The 20,229-nt window shown below is 44.6% G+C and overlaps 1 protein-coding gene across 1 annotated transcript in view; it reads right to left on the bottom strand.

Moving 5' to 3' along the window:
* The window catches only part of LOC146782759 (extracellular calcium-sensing receptor-like), a 245,218-nt gene extending 225,831 nt beyond the window's left edge, over positions 1 to 19,387 (bottom strand). The window contains exon 1 of the mRNA XM_085637233.1: positions 19,131 to 19,387. Within this exon, the coding sequence (XP_085493359.1) occupies positions 19,131 to 19,387 (257 nt within the window). The remainder of the gene's footprint in view (positions 1 to 19,130) is intronic.
* Positions 19,388 to 20,229: the final 842 nt, after the last annotated feature.

Below are 20,229 nucleotides of genomic sequence, written 5' to 3'. Positions count from 1 at the left end.
ACAAACCTGGGGTACCTTTAAAATCCCCATGATGTTGGAAGAAAAGGACGCACATTTGGCGTGGATACCTTATGTGGTCAAAAAGTTACAGGGGCCTAAGCATGCACTACCCCAAATAGCCAAAAAAGGCTTAGCACAGGGGGGGAGGGGGGGGGGGTAAAGGCCTAGCAGTAAAGGGGTTAAAAAACCCAGCAGGGTCAAAATAGAGGAGTCTAAGTTTACTCTTCCTTCCAGAATCTCCAAAAGTATCCAAGGGTTCCATACATTTAGAAGGTAAAGGATGGTGGAGCAGAAGAAACCTGTTCAAAACATCACCAGACCTGGCAAGGAAAATTCTGGAGGTCAAACAGAAAGGGGCAATTATGTATGAGGAGCACACAGATGTGGGAGGTTTGTTCCCTGTTCATGCAGAATATTTAACTGCAGCTAATAGTTCAAATTATGAAGGTGATGTTTTAATTCAGTCAAGTACTAAGCCAATGGGTCCCAGTACTTCCGACTGATCATCCTCTACTTGTTTTTGCTCATCAATATTTTACTCATAGCAGAGAAATAAACTCAAAAGAGGAAAAGCAAGAGGAAGAGAGAGACAGAAAAACAATTGACAAAAGGAGACACCAGGGATAACAAAATAACCCCTAAGAATGAGCTAAAGAGGCAGGGAGTGTCTGGTTGTGATGATTAAGGCATGAGGTGGAATCAAAATTAAGCAGCCTCAGTATTTGGCTCCCCTGACCTTCAATAGTAATAGTGCCAGTTAGGGGCTTCTGAATAACCTTTGGGGCCCCAACAGTTATTCCTTTACAAATTAGGTGCTGTCTATAGGTTGCATCGTGAAACATCTGAACTAATGGGGGATGCAGAATAGTGACCTGTGCATTGTGCATCCCTAAACCCAGTGTACAGTATAGTACCTGTTACACACATTTGTCATTGGTGACTGCCCCGTGCAGCTCTCAGAACATGCATAATGTTGGAGTTGAGCTTTATTCAATTTCAAATGTGATCCTGTAAAATATATTATGAGGAGCAGAAATGCTCCCTAAAGATGGTAGTAGGTCAGAATAGAGTGTAGAGACTAGTCATATGACATAAATATTGTGTCTTATATATTGTCAACAAGAATAAGTCCAATTGAATTTAGATTTTCTATTATTAACTTCAATGGACGATATTTGTGAAGCTGAAATTTAGGATAAAATATTTGTCAGATGACATTCTGACGAAAGTCCGGTACTCCACCTACCGTGCAGTAATGTAAGCTCAAAATCAACCCTCTCTGACCTAAGGAGACAAGGTTTTCTCGGACAAATTGTCCACCTCCTCCATGTGGCCCAATGTCCTTCTACTATTCAGTCACTATTTTAGCATGAGTTCAATTAAATTCTTGAAGAGACTCCTCAGAGTGAGGCGTTCACTGTCATACACAATAACAGGCGGCTGTCCTGACCTAGAATGCCATCTGACATCATAATCATGAGCTGACTCCCTGGGATACGTGAAATCAACCAAATGATAACAAGTCAGATGAAGGAGGGTCCAGTAGCTCCTTTATTGAACACCTAATCCACAGCCCGCTCAAAACAGCTGCCCACGGTTAAAGCCCAAAAAGAACAGATGATGGACAGAATGCTGAATTAATCACACATTCAGCCCTAGTCACAGATCTGGGTAAAATCTATCGTTTTTTTGCATGCCACGCCATTCCAGTTTAGCCCCAGCAAGAACACTGGTTATCGACATCACACTGATGATTTGACATCACACTATTGACGTGACATCACGCTGGTGATGCAACATCAAACAAGCAACATCCTGGCAGGATTCCACTACCAACGCAGTGATGCCACAGCTAGAGTCGAACACGGTGGAATAGATATCACAGTACAGGCACAAAAAGATCTCCATTCTTGTAAAGAATATTTATTTATGTAGGGTTTTGTATAGCACAAACTACACTAAGGCGATGTCAGATTACCTTACATTGGAGAGACACAATATGGAGAACCACTTGCTTGGGAGTATAAATATAAATACAAAAGTAAATCATAGGATGCATTGAGAAAGTCAATTGTAAAGAGACTACGTGTCACAGACAGTTAGTTTCAGCAGCGCAATAGGAAATTTTGGACATATAAACCAGCAGATTTATTAGAGTGGATTATACCTCTTATATAGAAATGGAAAATGAGTAGGGGCAGATTTATGTTAAATGTTGTAGTATAACTGTTGACAATCGGGTATGTCCATGTAGTGGAATGGTGGAAAATGGTAGTTTAGTGTTAATATAGTATTTGTGACATTCCTGTTTTTAATACTATGTATTAGAGGGCCTTCTTCAGGTCCGGAGGCAGGCAATTCTTATTTGACTTCACAGAGGTGCGTATGGCAAAACTTTACAGAGGAAGTAGTGAAGCAGATATGCAATACTTATTACAAAAAAAAAACCTTTGATTACGATGCCTCAATGTATGTACCTTGGTACCAGAATATCTGTTTACAAGACAATATCTCTGTGCTGGTTAGAGATAAATTTAGTGACATAACCTTTCGCCTTCTTGCGTCTCGTCATAGAATTTTGATGGTCATGTAGTTGTGCCACAAGCAATTGGAGTGAAAGTGTCACTTCAGTTTTAAGTTTGAGTTCCTGCAAATTAAAGAGTTATTTTGCACTTGTATTGATTCCAACTGTAGACTGAAGGGAACCAACCCTGAAGAAGGTTTGGGTCCACTCAGAGTGGTTTGTTTCTAAGTGGGAAGGACCTGCAGTTGATTGGATCAGTAGTATTGTTTTTTTATGTAGAGTTTGAGTGGTTGTCTTATTATTTTAGTGGTATTGTTGGTGGACGAGGCTTGGTCCTCAGGCCCTAACTGCCTATTACTCGCAGGTGTTCCTTTCTAGGGTTGTGAAAACTATGAAATGCTCCTCCTATCCTTCAAATCCTTCAAGTGCACATACCATGGCAGTTTCTGTTTGCAACAAAAGATTTGTATGGCATAAAAAAGGAGCTAAAGTCCTAGGGACAAATTTAAATCCACACGCAGAATTGGTGGAATTGGGCGGCTCCGCATTACACTTGTGGTGCGGAGTTCCGGACAAATTCCACAAATCCTCGTATGGCAGAAATATTCTCCTGTGAGGCTCCAGAAATTCAAGCTGGTTAATGTGAGTGAAATTTACTATCCCTTCAAGCAGTTTTGGTCGCAAGGAGGACCTCCTTACTTTCTAACAGGGGACATGAGGGGTCACAGTCAGAGAGCTGCTTCTCGAGTACATTTTCTACTTGAGTGGCAGCAAAATCAACTTGAATGGATGCGTGCTCTTGCGCACTGGGTATTGCAGTTCGTGCTGACATTTCTACATGGTTTTCAGCGCAGAATGTACTACTAACACTAAATCGCACACCAGCAGCCTAATGTGCATATTTTTGCCCATTCATGGATTTTCGCAGAGTTTTTATGTAACTTCACTAAATTCTACAGAGTGAAACTCCGCGAGTACCGCCCACCACTTATTTTATATTGTAAATGGCTGACTTAGGAATGTTATTTTACATTTTATTGTTTTAACAGATGATTTGGATAACCTTTTATTGAATTACTCCTTTCAAAGTTATGTTTGGATTATCATGATTTTAAATATTCAACAATATATGTATTTACTTGCACATTAAAATTGCTGTTCCTTTTTTGAAAGTTGTCATTAAACTCAAAGGACATCAATTATGAAAGCGTCTCAAAGGACCTGAATTCCTCAAATACTGTCACCTCCAAGATCACATATAGCGAGATCTAATATCCTAATTGTCTAAAGCTTACGTAGAAGCCACTCTGATACTTGGAAGCCTGTGTAACAATCGTCTTTTTCTTTTGACCAGGTTGGATTGGAAGAGGAGATTTAGGTTTCAACTATTGAAGGAGACGGAAAGGAAATCGATTGCATGATTGAGATACGGGATCACACTATTTGTGATCTTGGAGGGAACAGCATTGAGAAATTCATATCCTTGGAAGTCTACTGTTTCTTTGAATCTTGTGTGAAGCAGACCCTTTTATAATTGATATAGGGAAATAGGGCGCCTGCAAAGTATCGTTCAGTAGACTAGTACATAAAACTCAAACGGTGCAACAGGTGAATTGAATTGAATTGAATTTAATTGAATTGGGATTTGTAAAGCGCATAGCTACCCTAGGGCGTCCCAGCGCTGACATGACCTAAAGTTCCAGAGGTTGGAGAAGAGGAAGAGACAGTTTATGGAAAGAGCCAAGTTTTTAGTTGCCTACGAAAGGCTAAAAGATTGTGTTCTCTCCGCATGGCAAGTGGAAGAGCGTTCCACAGTTTAGGGGTGTTGTAGGAGAACAAGCGCCCCCCAGATCGGGACTTATTTATTCTGGGAACGCTGGCAAGGGAGAGGGAGTCTGATCTGAGTTGTTTGTTAGAGTTATGGGGTTTGACGAAGGACCTCAGAATCGGGGGGCCTCTGCCTTGCATTATTTTGTATGAGATGCATAAGGTCTTAAAAGTAATCCTTTCTTTAACTGGAAGCCAGTGCAGGCTTTTAAGTGCTGGTTTTGCAGAGCATCTCGATTTGGTTCCGGTTAGGAGTCTGGCCGCAGCGTTCTGAGCGCATTGCAATCTATAAATAACTGATGCCGGTGCCCCCAGGTACAGGACGTTGCCATAGTCCAGTCTGGAATTCACCAACCCCTGCAGCAGCAATTTCCTAGATTGGAAGGGGATCAGATGGAGGATCTTTCGCGCCATACGAATGAGGCCAAAGCAAGTGCCCGTGGTTTTTCTGGCCTGAGTTTTGAAGTTGAGGTCTTGATCCAACCAGATGCCAAGGCTTTTGACTTCAGGTTTGGGGGTAAGAAGCGTTCCCATACATGGCGGCCAAGGAAGGGATAGAGGGAGTTTGTGTGGGTTTCCCAGGAGAAGTATCTCGGATTTTTCTCCGTTTAGTTTTAATCGAGATTCACACATCCAGTGGAAAACACTCTCGAGACACCTTGCCAGATTGTCTAGTCTTTTACTCATCTGGTTGATCGAGACCACCAGCTGGGTGTTGTCGGCATACATGACTGTTTTTATGCCAAATGGGGCAGTAATGTCCTCTAACGGGGACATGTAGACGTTAAAAAGTGTGGGGCTCAGGGAGGAGCCCTGGGGGACCCCACACTGTAGTGGCAGGGCTGTGGACACTGCTGTGCCATCCGACACTTGGAAGGTTCTTTCTTCCAGAAAGGAGTTGATCCAGGATAGGCGGAGCCAGAGATTCTTATCAAACTTAGCCGATGGCATGATCAACCGTGTTGAAGGCGGCACTCAGGTCGAGGAGGATTACTGCCACTGATCCTCCTGCGTCTATGATGGTTCTTGCATCTTTGACCACGGCTAGCAGAGCGGTGTGAGTTCCCTGTCCAGGTCTAAACCCTGTCTGAGATTGGCGCAGGAGTTTATTGGTTTCTAGAAAATTGGAGAGTTGGTGGTTGACGATTCGTTCGGCCACTTTGCTGATAGCAGGAAGAAGAGAGATGGGTCTGAAGTTGGTGGGGTCCGTGGGATCAAGGTGGGGTTTCTTTAGAAGAGCCCTAACAGTGGCTTTCTTCCAGTTGGCTGGAACAGAGCCAAGAGTGAAAGAGGCGTTAATGAGGTGGGTTAGAGGAGGGGCAACAGTGGAGGCGACCAATTTTAGTTTGCTCATGGGAGCTGGGTCTGATGGAGCACCACTTTTTACGGTTTGTAGAGTGGACAGAAATAGCTCTGTGGTAATCTGAGTAAAAGTTCGGAGGCGTGGAGCCTCGAGGCAGGGGGGGGGATGTCTGGGATTTGAAAGGAGTTGGGGGCTGGAAGTGAAGTAAGAATTTTGTCAATTTTTGATGAGAAGAACTCAGCGAGCTGGTTGCATCTAATGCCCGATGGGTCGGGTGTGGGTAAGGGGTCTGGAATTTTGGTGAGTAAGCATACAATGCAATAGGTTTCTTTCGCAGAGTTGGCTGCCGCTGCTATTTTTTCCTCGAAGTAGGTTGCCTGTATGTTTTTTATACAATTTTTGTAGAACTTGATGGCGTCCCTATACTCGTTTTTGCTTTCCGTCATCCAGTTCTTTCTCCAAAGGCGCTCGAGTTTTTTGCATTTCTTCCTGAGATTGCGTAATTCTTGGGTGAACCACGGGGATTTGGCTGTTCTCTTTTTACTGGGGAGGGGTTTAACTGGCAGGGTAACGTCGAGGGATTGGTTAATCCACTCGTGTAGTTGAACGTCTGCTCTGGAGGGGTCTGGGTCCAGTACTGGTATGGTGGAAGTGAGTACTTGTGCCCAAGAGTTTGTGTCCAGGTTTTTCCACGGGCGGGAGGGTGCTTGGGGGGGAAGTTTCTCTGGTACCTCAGCCGAGAATTGTAGCTTAAAGGGGACTAAGAAGTGGTCTGACCATGGGACAGGGAAGGGGGTATTTACAACTAATCTCGTGAGGTTGGTAAATATGGGGTCCAGCATGTGGCCCTTGTTGTGGGTGGGCTGGTTACTTTGTAGATGGAGATTCAGGGAGGCTAGATCTGCTTTGAGATCGGCAGCTGTTTTATTAGAGAGGTCGTCGAAGTGGAGATTCAAATCTCCCAAGACCGTGAAGTTTGGGGATAGACAGGCGAGGGAGGAGGTGGTGTCCATTAGGGAATCACAAAATCGTCGTTGCAGTCCTGGTGGGCGATAAACTAATATCCCTGAGATGGTAGTGGATGGGGGCTGATGGATAGAGAAATGTACATTTTCACAGTCCAGGATCGGGCTTTCTTTAAACTGGCAGGGCAGGTAATCTCAATAGATAATCGCTATCCCGCCTCCAATACCGGACGGTCTGTTGTGGTGCTTTATAAGATAGCCAGAGGGGAGTGATTGGATAATATCTGGCTCCGAGTCTGAAGTAAGCCAGGTTTCTGTGAGAAAAAGGACCTCGATTTCCGAATCCTGCAGGAGTAAGTTGATTTCTGCCTGGTGCTTCGGGAGGGATCTGCAGTTAAGCAGGGCCATCCTGAGCCAGCTTGGTTTAGGGGGGGAAGTGTGGGGTCAACCTGTATGTACAGTTTGAACAGCGAGAATGTCCTTCCTCTAAGGTAATGGTACAGCGACGGAGCGCGGAAGGGAGATCCCTTAGCCTGTGCAGGGTTTCCTGGGTATATCTTAGTGGAAATGGAGTCGGTGAAGCAGGGGTCCTGGGCTCTGGGCTCGGTCTGGCGCGGACGTGAGGTGAGGGGAAAACCCCTAAAACCCTCCAATTGGGAGCACAAATGGTCCAAAATACAAAAAGTCCTATCCTGTGCACACGTGTTTGTGTAATTTGGAAGTCTGATCTAAGGATGAAATCAAAACCAGTCTAGTCTTGTGTAAGAATTATTTTTCTTTATTCCAGAAAACACCACAAGGTCCAGCCAACACGTGTTTCGTCGTTGGGGTAACAACCCTCGTCTTCTTTAGGGCTTGAAAGAACAGAAACAGGGCTCATAACATATGAGTGTATCTCTATTTGCACAACACACATGGTGCACAGCGTAAACCCTCGTGACTTTGGGGTATCGTACTCCACCTCTAGGGTGCTTGTATGACATACAGTCAAAATGAGATGGGAAACCTCATCTGGAAAAAGTGGGACTCTACCAAGGAGTGAGCCAGGGGGTGTGGGGAAAGAAAATATTGTAAGTACTGCACAACCAAGCGAGTGAAAACAAGTCATCTATTCTTCTGAGGGTTGGGGACATCAGCAAGTGAGGATGTTATGGTGGCAAACGAGGGAGAGGTGAAGTGAGACTCTCCACGAGTGGGGAACGTGGTCAGGTGAGTGCAGTGATGCATGCACGTACATCATTTGTTTTTGGTAATCACCACGAATCACCCATAAAGTAAAAAGCCTACATGTATGGCTACCCAACTGGCAAATCTATGCCTGCAATTCCAATGTATGACAGTGTTATTCAATAATCATGGAAAAGGACCACTGTAATTAAACCACCAATTCAAGTATAGGTACCTGGTAGCAATATCTCACCTAGTTTCTGGTTATACATCCGACCCAGCTAAGTCTTTCCAATTAAGTATCTTGTATCCAAAAGAATATAAAACGCCAATCTACTGGGATAATAATTCCCATTAATACCATTGATCATTGGTGCGTGTTCACCACAATAAATATGCCACCATGCTATTTCCCCTCAAGAGGTTAGCATGTATTTATTGTCTTGCCTGTGTCCATTCGGTTGGCTTCATTTTTAGATCAGTCTTGTGATGTGTCAGGGAGAGTTAGTTCAGTTGTGCAGTGCTTTGGAGCTTAAATTATTTTGCACTGAGATCCTTGCACAAAGTAAGGCGTCCTTCGCACACAAAGTGAGGATGTGAAATTTAAAAACATCCATGAACCTTCTGTATAAATATATTCGTTTTTAATTAAAGATGTTTTGAAATATTTCGCGTTTGGTACTATAAGTGTTGGTTCCGCACTGAGAAGTAGAATCACAAAAGATTATTTTGTTGTTCCTTTTGGAACAAATGTTTGAGAGGCCTTTTGCATCTCTCTTTACCATGACATGTGCCCTGGAGGTGGCACAGAGATCAGGCTCAGTTACATTTCATCAGCCATGGCCAGAATGTATTTTGACCAGAGGACTGGGTCACCCTGTTAGCCAACTTACTGCTTGTTCTCCATTTTAGGTGATCACCTCAACGAGACAAGAGAGACAAGCGAGGTGAAGCATGACAAACATGTCAAAGAGAGGATAACAACCATAGAGAACTTTGAAGATTTGATTGTGATGGACTAGATATCTCTGCCCTCAGAGAGAGCCTAAGGCTAAACCATGCATAGTGCTGCAATAAATGTAATCTTGTGATGTGCAACGACCTGTAGCATACATGCAACCTAGCATTCACTGAATCAAGGAGTGCACGCTACCAGATCTGCACAACAGACCCAAGAGAGAGGCAGAAAGGTGATAGATGGCCATGTGAACTTCATCCGGTTGGAAAAGAGAGGGAGTGGAGAGATGCTGGGTCACCATAAGGTGGGAATGAAAGTACGAAGGTATGCTGTTCCTAGAGAGGCTGTTAAAGATTGGGGAAAGAAGTAGGTCAGGAGGAAGTCTCTCCTTCTAGAAAAAGACCCTCACACATCCGGCAAACAAGCTGTCACGTATCGTCAGCAGGTGGCCCAGATGTCAAGTATCATCATCAGGTCTGCTCCGAATCGGGGCGGCGCTGCAATCCCCGATCGGCGACCTTAGAGGCGCCTTTTAGTGGAGATCTTTATTCCATTCATTGCCGGTTGGTGAGTGCAAGTGAGGGCCCTATTGTGATGTGCGTGTGAGACTAAGTGTGTTTAAAATAAGTAGTGGAGATCCTAGAAAACAAGTTTTATTAAGAAAGGTCCCACTCTTAATTAAGAACAATAACATGCGTAATCTTCCAGTGAGGGTGTCTGAATTACGCTCTAGTGAATAATGGTCAACATGTTTCTTGCATCGGTCACGTTGACCGCAATTCTTCAGGACCAGAAAGTTCACACACTTATTGGTAGTAGTAGCAACTAATACTTACCACCGATACAGCACCCTAATAAGTGGTTACTTTAAGATATAAGATAATACGCCTGTAAAGAAAAAATGGGTGGACAAAAAAAGGTACATGTTAAATACGCATATTTGCTAAAACCAATCTTAATTTCTAATTGCCTCATGAACTGCACCCACAAGGTGTCATGCAGTATTGGTGATGTGCAAAATTATCACATGCTAAATAGTGATCTCTAAAATACTTAATGACTAAGATAATGCACTAGTCAAGTATGACGCTCTTAACTGCAGAAATGGTAAGTAAAAAAATATGTTTTAACCGTGTTAGATGAATCAAAACACGAATGGGGAATAACCTGAAGGGGAAATAACACTCACCCTGGTGTCCCAGGTCTCTGGTGTCAGCGAGATGGCGTTGAGAAAAACACTGAAAAGTGCAGTGTTCTGTTGACAAGAAAGCGCCCCCCAAAAAAACAGAGGGGTGCAAATGAGTCAGTCAGGTTGATGTGACTAGAACTATTAGTTATAATAATGCTCACAAGTTAGTCACAAATTGCAATATTCTTAGAAATCCCTCGTGGGGACCATGCTACAACCAGGAGATCATGAGATCGAGGTAAGGACAGTGGTACGGTCTATATTTATCTTAATGGGAGGATAATAGTCTCGTCTTGATACTATACATTAGTGAGTTAGACGGAGTACTAAGCTCTCCCCAGGCCGGGGTTAGTACTTACGGCAATCCGTGGTTCCGAATGCCTTCGTTCCTACCCTCTGACCGCGCCAGCTCGGTGGACAACACTGGTCGCTGGCGCGAAGCATACATAGGCCCTCAGAGCCAATCGGAATTACCGGCTCATCGGTGTGTTTCCAGGATACAGCACGTACGGAAGCTAAGCCCGTCATCACTGGTTCTTGGGTCCGGTCAGGTGGTGATCAGAAGCCAATCGGCTTGAAGTGGCAGGATAGACAACCAATGGGAGATGAAGTTAGTTAACTGCAACTCATGGCAACTGTCACTAGGCAACGAGGTGTTATGGACGATGTATCGAACCTCGTACCGCCAAGCCGTTTGTAGTTGGGCATGAGAACAAGGCGTGTCGCTGATCAGCGCGCCGATTCGAGAAAAAGGAATAGTCAGAGTCGAGTGGTTGACACAGGAATGATTAGGGTCAAAAGGTTGACAAAGGAACCCTCGGTGTCGTCCTCGCAAAAAACGCTCATAAGGTAACGTGCTGGCGTATTAGAGTGGTTTCACAGTATTCATAAATGTATCAAGAGTGACGTGAACCCAAGAATGTAGTCCAGTAAAGCATACACCTCATGGGTTAACATAGTAAAAGAAAGTTTACAGATCACAAATATGCCTAAAATGCATAAACACAGCAGGGAAATGCGGACCCTCAACAATGGTGAGCACTGCTGATTGAGTAGCGAGTACTACACCTATCAGAGGGATAAAAACACAAGTCAGAGAACAATAGTGTCAAGATCTATTGTAGCCAACCCCAAATCGGGTCAGCATTGTCTAGATAGGTCACCTGTTACTTGATGTGTGCCCAGAGTGATGGTTCCTAAGTTATAGGCCAGTAAGTAGTAAATCATCAGAATCAGGTATTAAGCAGGCTAGACCAAGGGATATCTTCATTCAATCCTACCAGGTGGGACGATAATCTCATAACCCACCTTTGTTCAACAGAGAACAATTTAGCTTTACTAATGTTCTTAAAAGATTGGAGGACCGTCCACCGTAGAGAATCAGGGGCTTGTTTTTTGTCAAAGAAATGGGTTGTCATTTTGGTGTTGACTTTGTTACACCTAAAATTGCTCCGGTGTTCAATGATTCTGGTTTTAACCGGTCTTGTCGTCATCCCTATGTAGGGGAGATTGCAAGGGCATGAAATTAGGTAAATACAATTTGGGGTATTGCAATTGGTATGAGTTCTGTGCTGCCATGTGAACCCATTCGGAAATTCAATGTTTTTCATAATTTTGGTGAGGGGGCATACAACACATGAACCACAAGGATAATGGCCCATTACGGGAGGTAAATTCCATAAAGTGGCCTGTTTGGTGTTGTTATGTTGTTTGGGTCTCGTGTGTACAAGCCTGTCTTTGAGGTTGGAAGTGCGTTTGAAAGCAAACCGAGGGGTAGTCAATGAAAGTGTCCCGGTGTTAAGGATATTCCAATGTTTTTTAATGATGTTTCTCAGTTTTGTCGAGTTCGGCGTGTATGTAGATACACAAGTCAGGCAATCATCGCTGGTACGCTCCCTTGGTTCCAAAAGCCCTTCCCTATTGTTGTTGCGGGCCCGTTTAAATGACTTCTTTACATAATGACTACGATATCCCCGTTGGAGGAGACTGTTAGTCAGAATCGAAGATTCCTGTATGAAGGCAGGTAAGGAAGTACAGTTCCTCCTGATACGGAGGAACTGTCCAAAAGGGAGATTTCGCTTAAGAGCTACAGGGTGGTAGCTATCAAAATGTAGCAAACTGTTTCGATCGGTGGACTTACGATGGAGTGTGTTGCTCATCATCTGATCATTAAGTAGGATCAAGAGGTCCAGGAAAGGGATTTGTTTGTCAGATATTGTATGGGTAAACCGCAGATAAGGGTTTAAGGTGTTAACCCATGTGCAAAATTCATCACATCGGACTCTGTCACCTCTCCATAGGATCAAGATATCGTCAATGAATCTCTTCCACAATAGGATGTTAGATCTAAAGGGATTCGATTTGTGGTAAATGGCTCGCTCCTCAAATGCTGCCATGTAGATACAGGCCACATTCGGGGCAAATGTACTCCCCATCGAAGTGCCCTGTATTTGATGGAATAATTGGCCCTCATATTCGAAGAAATTCTCCGTGAGAGCTAGAGAAGCACATTCCAGAACAAAGGTACGTGGTGTAGATGATCCCCATTCTAGTTCACTAAAAACATCCTCCATCACCTCAAGGGTAGCCCTCTGTGGAATGTTGGTATAAAGGGCCTCAACATCCAGGGTGATGAGGAGATCCACTTGTCCCTGGTGTTGAGACCCTTCTAGAAGTCTGAGGACATCCATAGTGTCTCTAAGGAAAGAGGGAGTTTTCTGGACCACAGGCTTGAGGAAGTGATCCACAAACTGTGAGAGTGGTTCGAGGAGAGAACCGATTCCGGACACGATGGGTCTGCCAGGAACCGGATTAGTCCCCTTATGTATTTTAGGAAGACAGTAGAAGTAAGGGATTTTTGGTTCAGCAGTCTCCAGAAAGGTAGCTTCCTTCGTAGTGATCCACTCGTGGGTCTCAGCATGGAAAACCATCGTGTTAATCAATGTTTTAAGTCGAGTAGTAGGGTCCTCTGTGATTGGTAAGTAATACTTCCTATCATTAAGTTGGCGTTTACACTCCGTGCGGTAATCTATAGTTGACATTATTACCGTTGCTCCCCCCTTATCTGCTTGTTTGATAGTGATCGACGGATCGTCACTCAGAGATCGTAGTGCAGATTCCTCACCAGTAGTGATGTTGTGGAAGGTCTTGGCAGGTTTTATTTGTTTCCAGTCCTTCAGGACTGCCTGCTCAAAGGTTAGGACCTCATTAGGGATCATCCCACTGTGTGGTGTAAAAGTGGAGGGTTTATGTAGGCCCGAGTCTTCAATAGAGATCTCTGGTTCCCCATAGAAAAAAGCCTTCAGACGTATTTTGCGAAAAAAGGCCTGTATTTCACACATATCTCTGAACGAGTCGATCCTAGGTGTCGGGACAAATCCCAAACCTTTTTGGAGAACTGTTTTCTCAGTCTCATTCAGTATGCGGGGTGAGAGGTTGACAATTAACGTCTCTTGTTCTTCGTTTGGCTCCTGGTTTCCATTGATGTTGAGGGTTGATCTTGCCAGTGCACCCTTTTCTCTTCTCCGCCCTCTTCCTCTGCCCCAGCCTCTGCCTAAAAAAGGGGGGCCTTGTTGGTAAAAGGGGGGAGGGGGACCCTGTTGGAAACCGGGAAAATGCCAGAACGGAGGAGTCGGTTGATATTGTCCCTGAAACGGGATCATCGGATAAGAGGGGTAATTCTGTTGCCCTTGTCTATTCCTATTGTTCGAGTAGCCTCCGCTGCTGGAATCACTACTTGTGTTGGAGTTACGTCTAGAGCTATTAGAGTCCTCATCTGAGGAGTAGCTGTTTAACACTGATGTGTAGTCTGCCTTCAGATATGGATAAACCTTCTCTTTATCGAATATTTTAATGTCTTTTTGTAGCTTAGTGATTTTTTGTTTCATCAGAAATTCTTTATTTTCTGCTATCTCATTGTTAATTTCTGATAATTTGGTTTTAAAGACAACGGTAGTAAGGGAGACTTTAACAATACCCTCTAAATTCTGAATTCTGATCAGGAGTGCATCCGCTAGTCTCTTTGCTGTGTTGATTATAAGTATCAACCAATCCCTGGTGCACTTCCAGGACACCAGGGACCATTCCTTCTTAAAGATCATGTCTTCAAGAAAAAGGCGATATTAGCCATCAGGTATTCCGTCATCATCGCCCCATGCAATGTGATTTTTAACCACCCTGACTACCTTGAAACGAGAGTGGGTTATGAGATTATCGTCCCACCTGGTAGGATTGAATGAAGATATCCCTTGGTCTAGCCTGCTTAATACCTGATTCTGATGATTTACTACTTACTGGCCTATAACTTAGGAACCATCACTCTGGGCGCACATCAAGTAACAGGTGACCTATCTAGACAATGCTGACCCGATTTGGGGTTGGCTACAATAGATCTTGACACTATTGTTCTCTGACTTGTGTTTTTATCCCTCTGATATGTGTAGAACTCGCTACTCAATCAGCAGTGCTCACCATTGTTGAGGGTCCGCCCTTTCCCTGCTGTGTTTATGCATTTTAGGCATATTTGTGATCTGTAAACTTTCTTTTACTATGTTAACCCATGAGGTGTATGCTTTACTGGACTACATTCTTGGGTTCACGTCACTCTTGATACATTTATGAATACTGTGAAACCACTCTAATACGCCAGCACGTTACCTTATGAGCGTTTTTTGCGAGGACGACACCGAGGGTTCCTTTGTCAACCTTTTGACCCTAATCATTCCTGTGTCAACCACTCGACTCTGACTATTCCTTTTTCTCGAATCGGCGCGCTGATCAGCGACGCGCCTTGTTCTCATGCCCAACTACAAACGGCTTGGCGGTACGAGGTTCGATACATCGTCCATAACACCTCGTTGCCTAGTGACAGTTGCCATGAGTTGCAGTTAACTAACTTCATCTCCCATTGGTTGTCTATCCTGCCACTTCAAGCCGATTGGCTTCTGATCACCACCTGACCGGACCCAAGAACCAGTGATGACGGGCTTAGCTCCCGTACCTGCTGTATCCTGGAAACACACCGATGAGCCGGTAATTCCGATTGGCTCTGAGGGCCTATGTATGCTTCGCGCCAGCGACCAGTGTTGTCCACCGAGCTGGCGCGGTCAGAGGGTAGGAACGAAGGCATTCGGAACCACGGATTGCCGTAAGTACTAACCACGGTCCTGGGGAGAGCTTAGTACTCCGTCTAACTCACTAATGTATAGTATCAAGACGAGACTATTATCCTCCCATTAAGATAAATATAGACCGTACCACTGTCCTTACCTCGATCTCATGATCTCCTGGTTGTAGCATGGTCCCCACGAGGGATTTCTAAGAATATTGCAATTTGTGACTAACTTGTGAGCATTATTATAACTAATAGTTCTAGTCACATCAACCTGACTGACTCATTTGCACCCCTCTTATTTTTTGGGGGGCGCTTTCTTGTCAACAGAACACTGCACTTTTCAGTGTTTTTCTCAACGCCATCTCGCTGACACCAGAGACCTGGGACACCAGGGTGAGTGTTATTTCCCCTTCAGGTTATTCCCCATTCGTGTTTTGATTCATCTAACACGGATAAAACATATTTTTTACTTACCATTTCTGCAGTTAAAAGCGTCATACTTGACTAGTGCATTATCTTAGTCATTAAGTATTTTAGAGATCATTATTTAGCATGTGATAATTTTGCACATCACCAATACTGCATGACACCTTGTGGGTGCAGTTCATGAGGCAATTAGAAATTAAAATTGGTTTTAGCAAATATGCGTATTTAACATGTACCTTTTTTTGTCCACCCATTTTTTCTTTACAGGTGTATTATCTTATATCTTAAAGTAACCACTTATTAGGGTGCTGTATCGGTGGTAAGTATTAGTTGCTACCACTACCAATAAGTGTGTGAACTTTCTGGTCCTGAAGAATTGCGGTCAACCTGACCGATGCAAGAAACATGTTGACCATTATTCACTAGAGCGTAATTCAGACACCCTCACTGGAAGATTACGCATGTTATTGTTCATAATTAAGAGTGGGACCTTTCTTAATAAAACTTGTTTTCTAGGATCTCCACTACTTATTTTAAACACACTTAGTCTCACACGCACATCACAATAGGGCCCTCACTTGCACTCACCAACCGGCAATGAATGGAATAAAGATCTCCACTAAAAGGCGCCTCTAAGGTCGCCGATCGGGGATTGCAGCGCCGCCCCGATTCGGAGCAGAGCTGATGATGATACTTGACATCTGGGCCACCTGCTGACGATACGTGACAGCTTGTTTGCCGGATGTGTGAGGGTCTTTTTCCAGAAGGAGAGACTTCCTCCTGACCTACTTCTTTCCCCAATCTTTAACAGCCTCTCTAGGAACAGCATACCTTCGTACTTTCATTCTCATTTCTGGGCTCAGTATGCTGGACCTGTCTTAAAATAGCCCCCTGTTCCTCCACTTTTGTTACAATCACCATAAGGTGGTCCATGCAGATCTAAAGGGGAGGGTATAATTGGTGCAGTGCTGCCATCCAGCCTGTAATGACTGAATACAGTGGCAATTGTGGGGATGTAAGTGATTGTGCATGATTCACTTACAGCTTAATGGAAGCAAGACGGAGATCATTATTTTTAGGAAAGCCGATGAGTATTGGTCCAGAAACTGGTGGCCCCAAAGTCTAGGCCCATGTCCATCTCCCAAAAGAAGTAGTGCGGAACCTTGGAATAATGATTGACAATCAGTTGTCATTGAAAAATCATATAAACCATGTAATAGGTATCTGTTATGGAATTTTCCATAAATTACGCAAAATCATTCAATGGATTCCTATTGAATCCAGAAAACCGCTGGTGCAAGGGCTTATTATAAGCTGTACAGACTATGGCAATGCCTTATTAGCTTCCGTAAATGAGGAGCTCCGCTCTAAACTTCAAGTCTTGCAGAACACCGCTGCTAGACTGATTTTAAACCTTCCATCAAGAGCTCCATCAGCACCTAGCTTGAGGACTCTTCACTGGCTCCCTGTAAAGAAGCAAGGTTGTTTCAAAATCCTGTGTCTCGCTCACAAGAGCTTGTATGGAACTGGACCAAGCTATTTTGCCAAGAAATTTAATGCACTTAATAAGTCCCTTTGACTTTGACTTTGAGAGTAAACAAATATGAAGTGGGAGTGGTGAAAACATGGACGGTTGATGTGGAAGACATCGACTGAGACAGGTTGCCAGGAAAAACTATGATGTAGTGCTAAGTGACAAGAGAGTCGGCATCTGCCATCTTAAGATCTGATGTTTATTGGTTGTAAGGAAAAGGTTCTTAAGTGTGACCAAACTTTGTGACATACAAAGTAAGATTTCAACCTGGCACCAAGCTGTAGTGTACTATGCAGCTGGTTCATTATTTTAGGGGTATGCATGGGTATCATTGCTCCTAAAAAGACCTCTTTGTGGAGCTATCATTTTGGCATTCTTTGTGTATTGTATCACAAAAACCACCTCCTCACCTAAAATATGAGAAGTCTGACTACCAATCACAACTACTTTGGTTGTGTGTGTTTGCATGTGCGGGCATGTGTGTGTAGGTGTGTGTGATGTGTGTTTAAGTCTGCATGTGTCAGTGTGTGCATGTGTGTTTTTGTATTTGTGTGTGTGTGCTTGTCTTTTTTGTGGGGGTAATGCAGGCTTCTAATGTGGTAACATACCTGGGAACAGTCTTGACTCTCCTAGACCCTGTGTTGATAGGGAGGTGGACTGACCCGTGGACAGCCATCTTCACTGCCACCTAGAGCAGAAGTGACATGGCATTCCTGTGGTATTGTACCAGGGCGAGCCTGCAGCAGCGCAGTGCACATGATGTGCTCTCACCAGGAGCAGATTAAGAAGGGAAAATCCATGACCAAGAGAAAGTAGGGAAGAACGTTTACATGGACAGAGCTCCACAAGCATACCCAGCTTTGATCTACACCTGGCACATCCAGGTTAAATAAATGTAAATGTGCAGATATTTATATAGCGCAAATCACCAACCGGTCTCTAAGCGCTTGCTTAGGGAACCCGTCCTGGTATTCCCCTGTGAGATAACCCAGCAGGGCATCCACAAGGTGTAAGCCAGGCATCCCGCCACGAGGGGATGTTGTGGAGATTAAGCAAGCTATTGCCCAGAGTCGCAGAGTGTGAACCCATGAATCGAGTATGCACTGGAGCGAGAATTATCGAGTTTATGGACTCAAGACCCAGCCGAGCCAGGAATTGAACCTTGGTCCCGGGCTGACCTCTGCTTCCAGGTCTGCCTACTCTAACCAGTGAGCCACACTTCCCCCAGGTTAAGCCAGTGGCGTAGCAAGGTCACCCCTGACTTGACAAAATAAGTGTTTAAAACACATATTTTTGCCATTTTGTCACCTCCCTCAGTGATGACACCCAGGGCGGCCCGCACACCCCTCACCCTCTTCCTACGCCTCTGGGTAAAGGTGAGCTGAGGCACAAATGGGGCACTGCGCCCTGTTTTTAGTACCACCCCTGATTGCCAAAACGGTGCCCTCTTAATATGGGATCAAATTAAGGGAATCATTTTCATCCTTAAACATGACTCAACAAAGTCAACAAAAATGTGTCATATTAGTAATACAATTCTTATTCTTTACCAAAATAGTAAAGAAGTTTGATCTTATGAGAAACAACATTAAAAGTTCAGTGTAACACTTCAACTTGTTCGTAGAAATAGTGAAAACCTTCAACGACACAATCCCTTTCCAGTGTGCTCTACTTGGCGTGTGTGTAAATGACTAATGTGCACTACTTGGGAATTTCCACCGGTTCAAGGCGGCTGTTTATTCCTGAGGTGCAAACTCGGACATCTCAACGGCGCAAGGCCTGCACCGTTTCGTGTGTTGACACACACAGGTGTTTTCAGCACGAGACGCCTCTTGCAGGTATGAACAAAGTGTCATGCGTCTAGTTCCTGCAATCCCCAAATCCCACTTCCGATGTAATTAACAATACAATTCGCACTACTAGAGTGGTGCTAAAGGGGCAATATTTGCAATATGCAGTTTTGAGAAAGAATTAAAACTCAACGCCACACCACAGGACCTGCTCGTTACATTTCACGCCAGATACCGGACAGAGCTGTGCATTGCAGGTCATTTGTAAGAACTTTGGCGCCCATGCATAAGCATGAACGCAAAACCTGCTTCTCGCGAGAGGTGGTTTGCTTACGTCTGGCACGTGGCTGCTGCAGGCTCCTCTCGGAAGGTGATCTGTGGCTGCAGCGCTGAGAAGTGGACACGGAAGATCCCTCCCAGCAGGATATCGCCGTCTCTTGAGAATCCGCTCACACTGTCCCTCTTCAGCTGACATCCGGGCACTGCGCTCAACACTGGCATCAAACACCAGAACAGGTGCGCTGCTGCTATGAAGCACAAACAAGGCTTGAATGACAGACTCCGGATGGCAGGAATAAACACTTCACCCATTGCACCTCTGGCCGGTGGTCTGAATTCACCGCTAGAGGGTGTGAGTGTCCAGTCAGATGCGGGAGCGCGTGCCTTCGTAGTATGTTGTGGTCTTTGCGTGACTTTACTCGTATGAATTTACTGCGTCCTCATAACCAACATTTGGGTGCAGCCAAGCCTGGCGACCGATAGAGAGATAAAACCCTGCACTCAGGCCTTGATAGCGATGGATAACCCTGAACGCGAGACGGACTCAGTGAAGCCCTGATAAAGGTGTTCAGCCTCTGTGCAACACTGAACTCAGCCGAGGCAGGTTAATGCCTCGCACGAGGCTGCCTGAGACCTTTTATGGGAGGCAGAGTCCCCGAGGGAGGGGCAGGCGAGGGGGCCGAGGATGGCTCTGACGGCGCTCATTCTCTCAGTGAGCTTCGGTGTTAATTGCTGAGGGAAGGTGGGAGGTGAAGTGCCCGAACAGCGCTCCTACAACTAACACATTATGTTAAGTGAGAAACAGCCTTTAAGAACTAATTGTCAGGTGGCTACAAAGTTGTTAAGTAAAATATGACGGCCAAGCAGGCCACAATGTAACTGCCTGATCAGTCACACAAGGGTCAAGACTGATGTGCATGTGGCTGGGTCCAGAGGTGGCATGGTGCGTAGAATGACAATGGACTGGGATGCAGCAAAGTAGTTAACTAGTGGCTGAAATTAATTCAGGCATTCCATCCCTCACTTTTCGTATACTTTAGCAGTGGTGCCATTAGAATGTGGTGAAGCATAAAACTTGGACTGAGTTAACTTTGACAAGCGAGCAAGCCCGACTGACAAAATCATGAAAAAAGAGTGGGCAAATGGTGAATTTT

This window comes from Triturus cristatus, chromosome 12 (genome assembly GCF_964204655.1).
Source record: "Triturus cristatus chromosome 12, aTriCri1.1, whole genome shotgun sequence".
Lineage (NCBI taxonomy): Eukaryota > Metazoa > Chordata > Amphibia > Caudata > Salamandridae > Triturus > Triturus cristatus.
The sequence above is the reverse complement of the archived record's forward strand: the minus strand, read 5'-3'. Positions and strand labels throughout refer to the sequence as shown.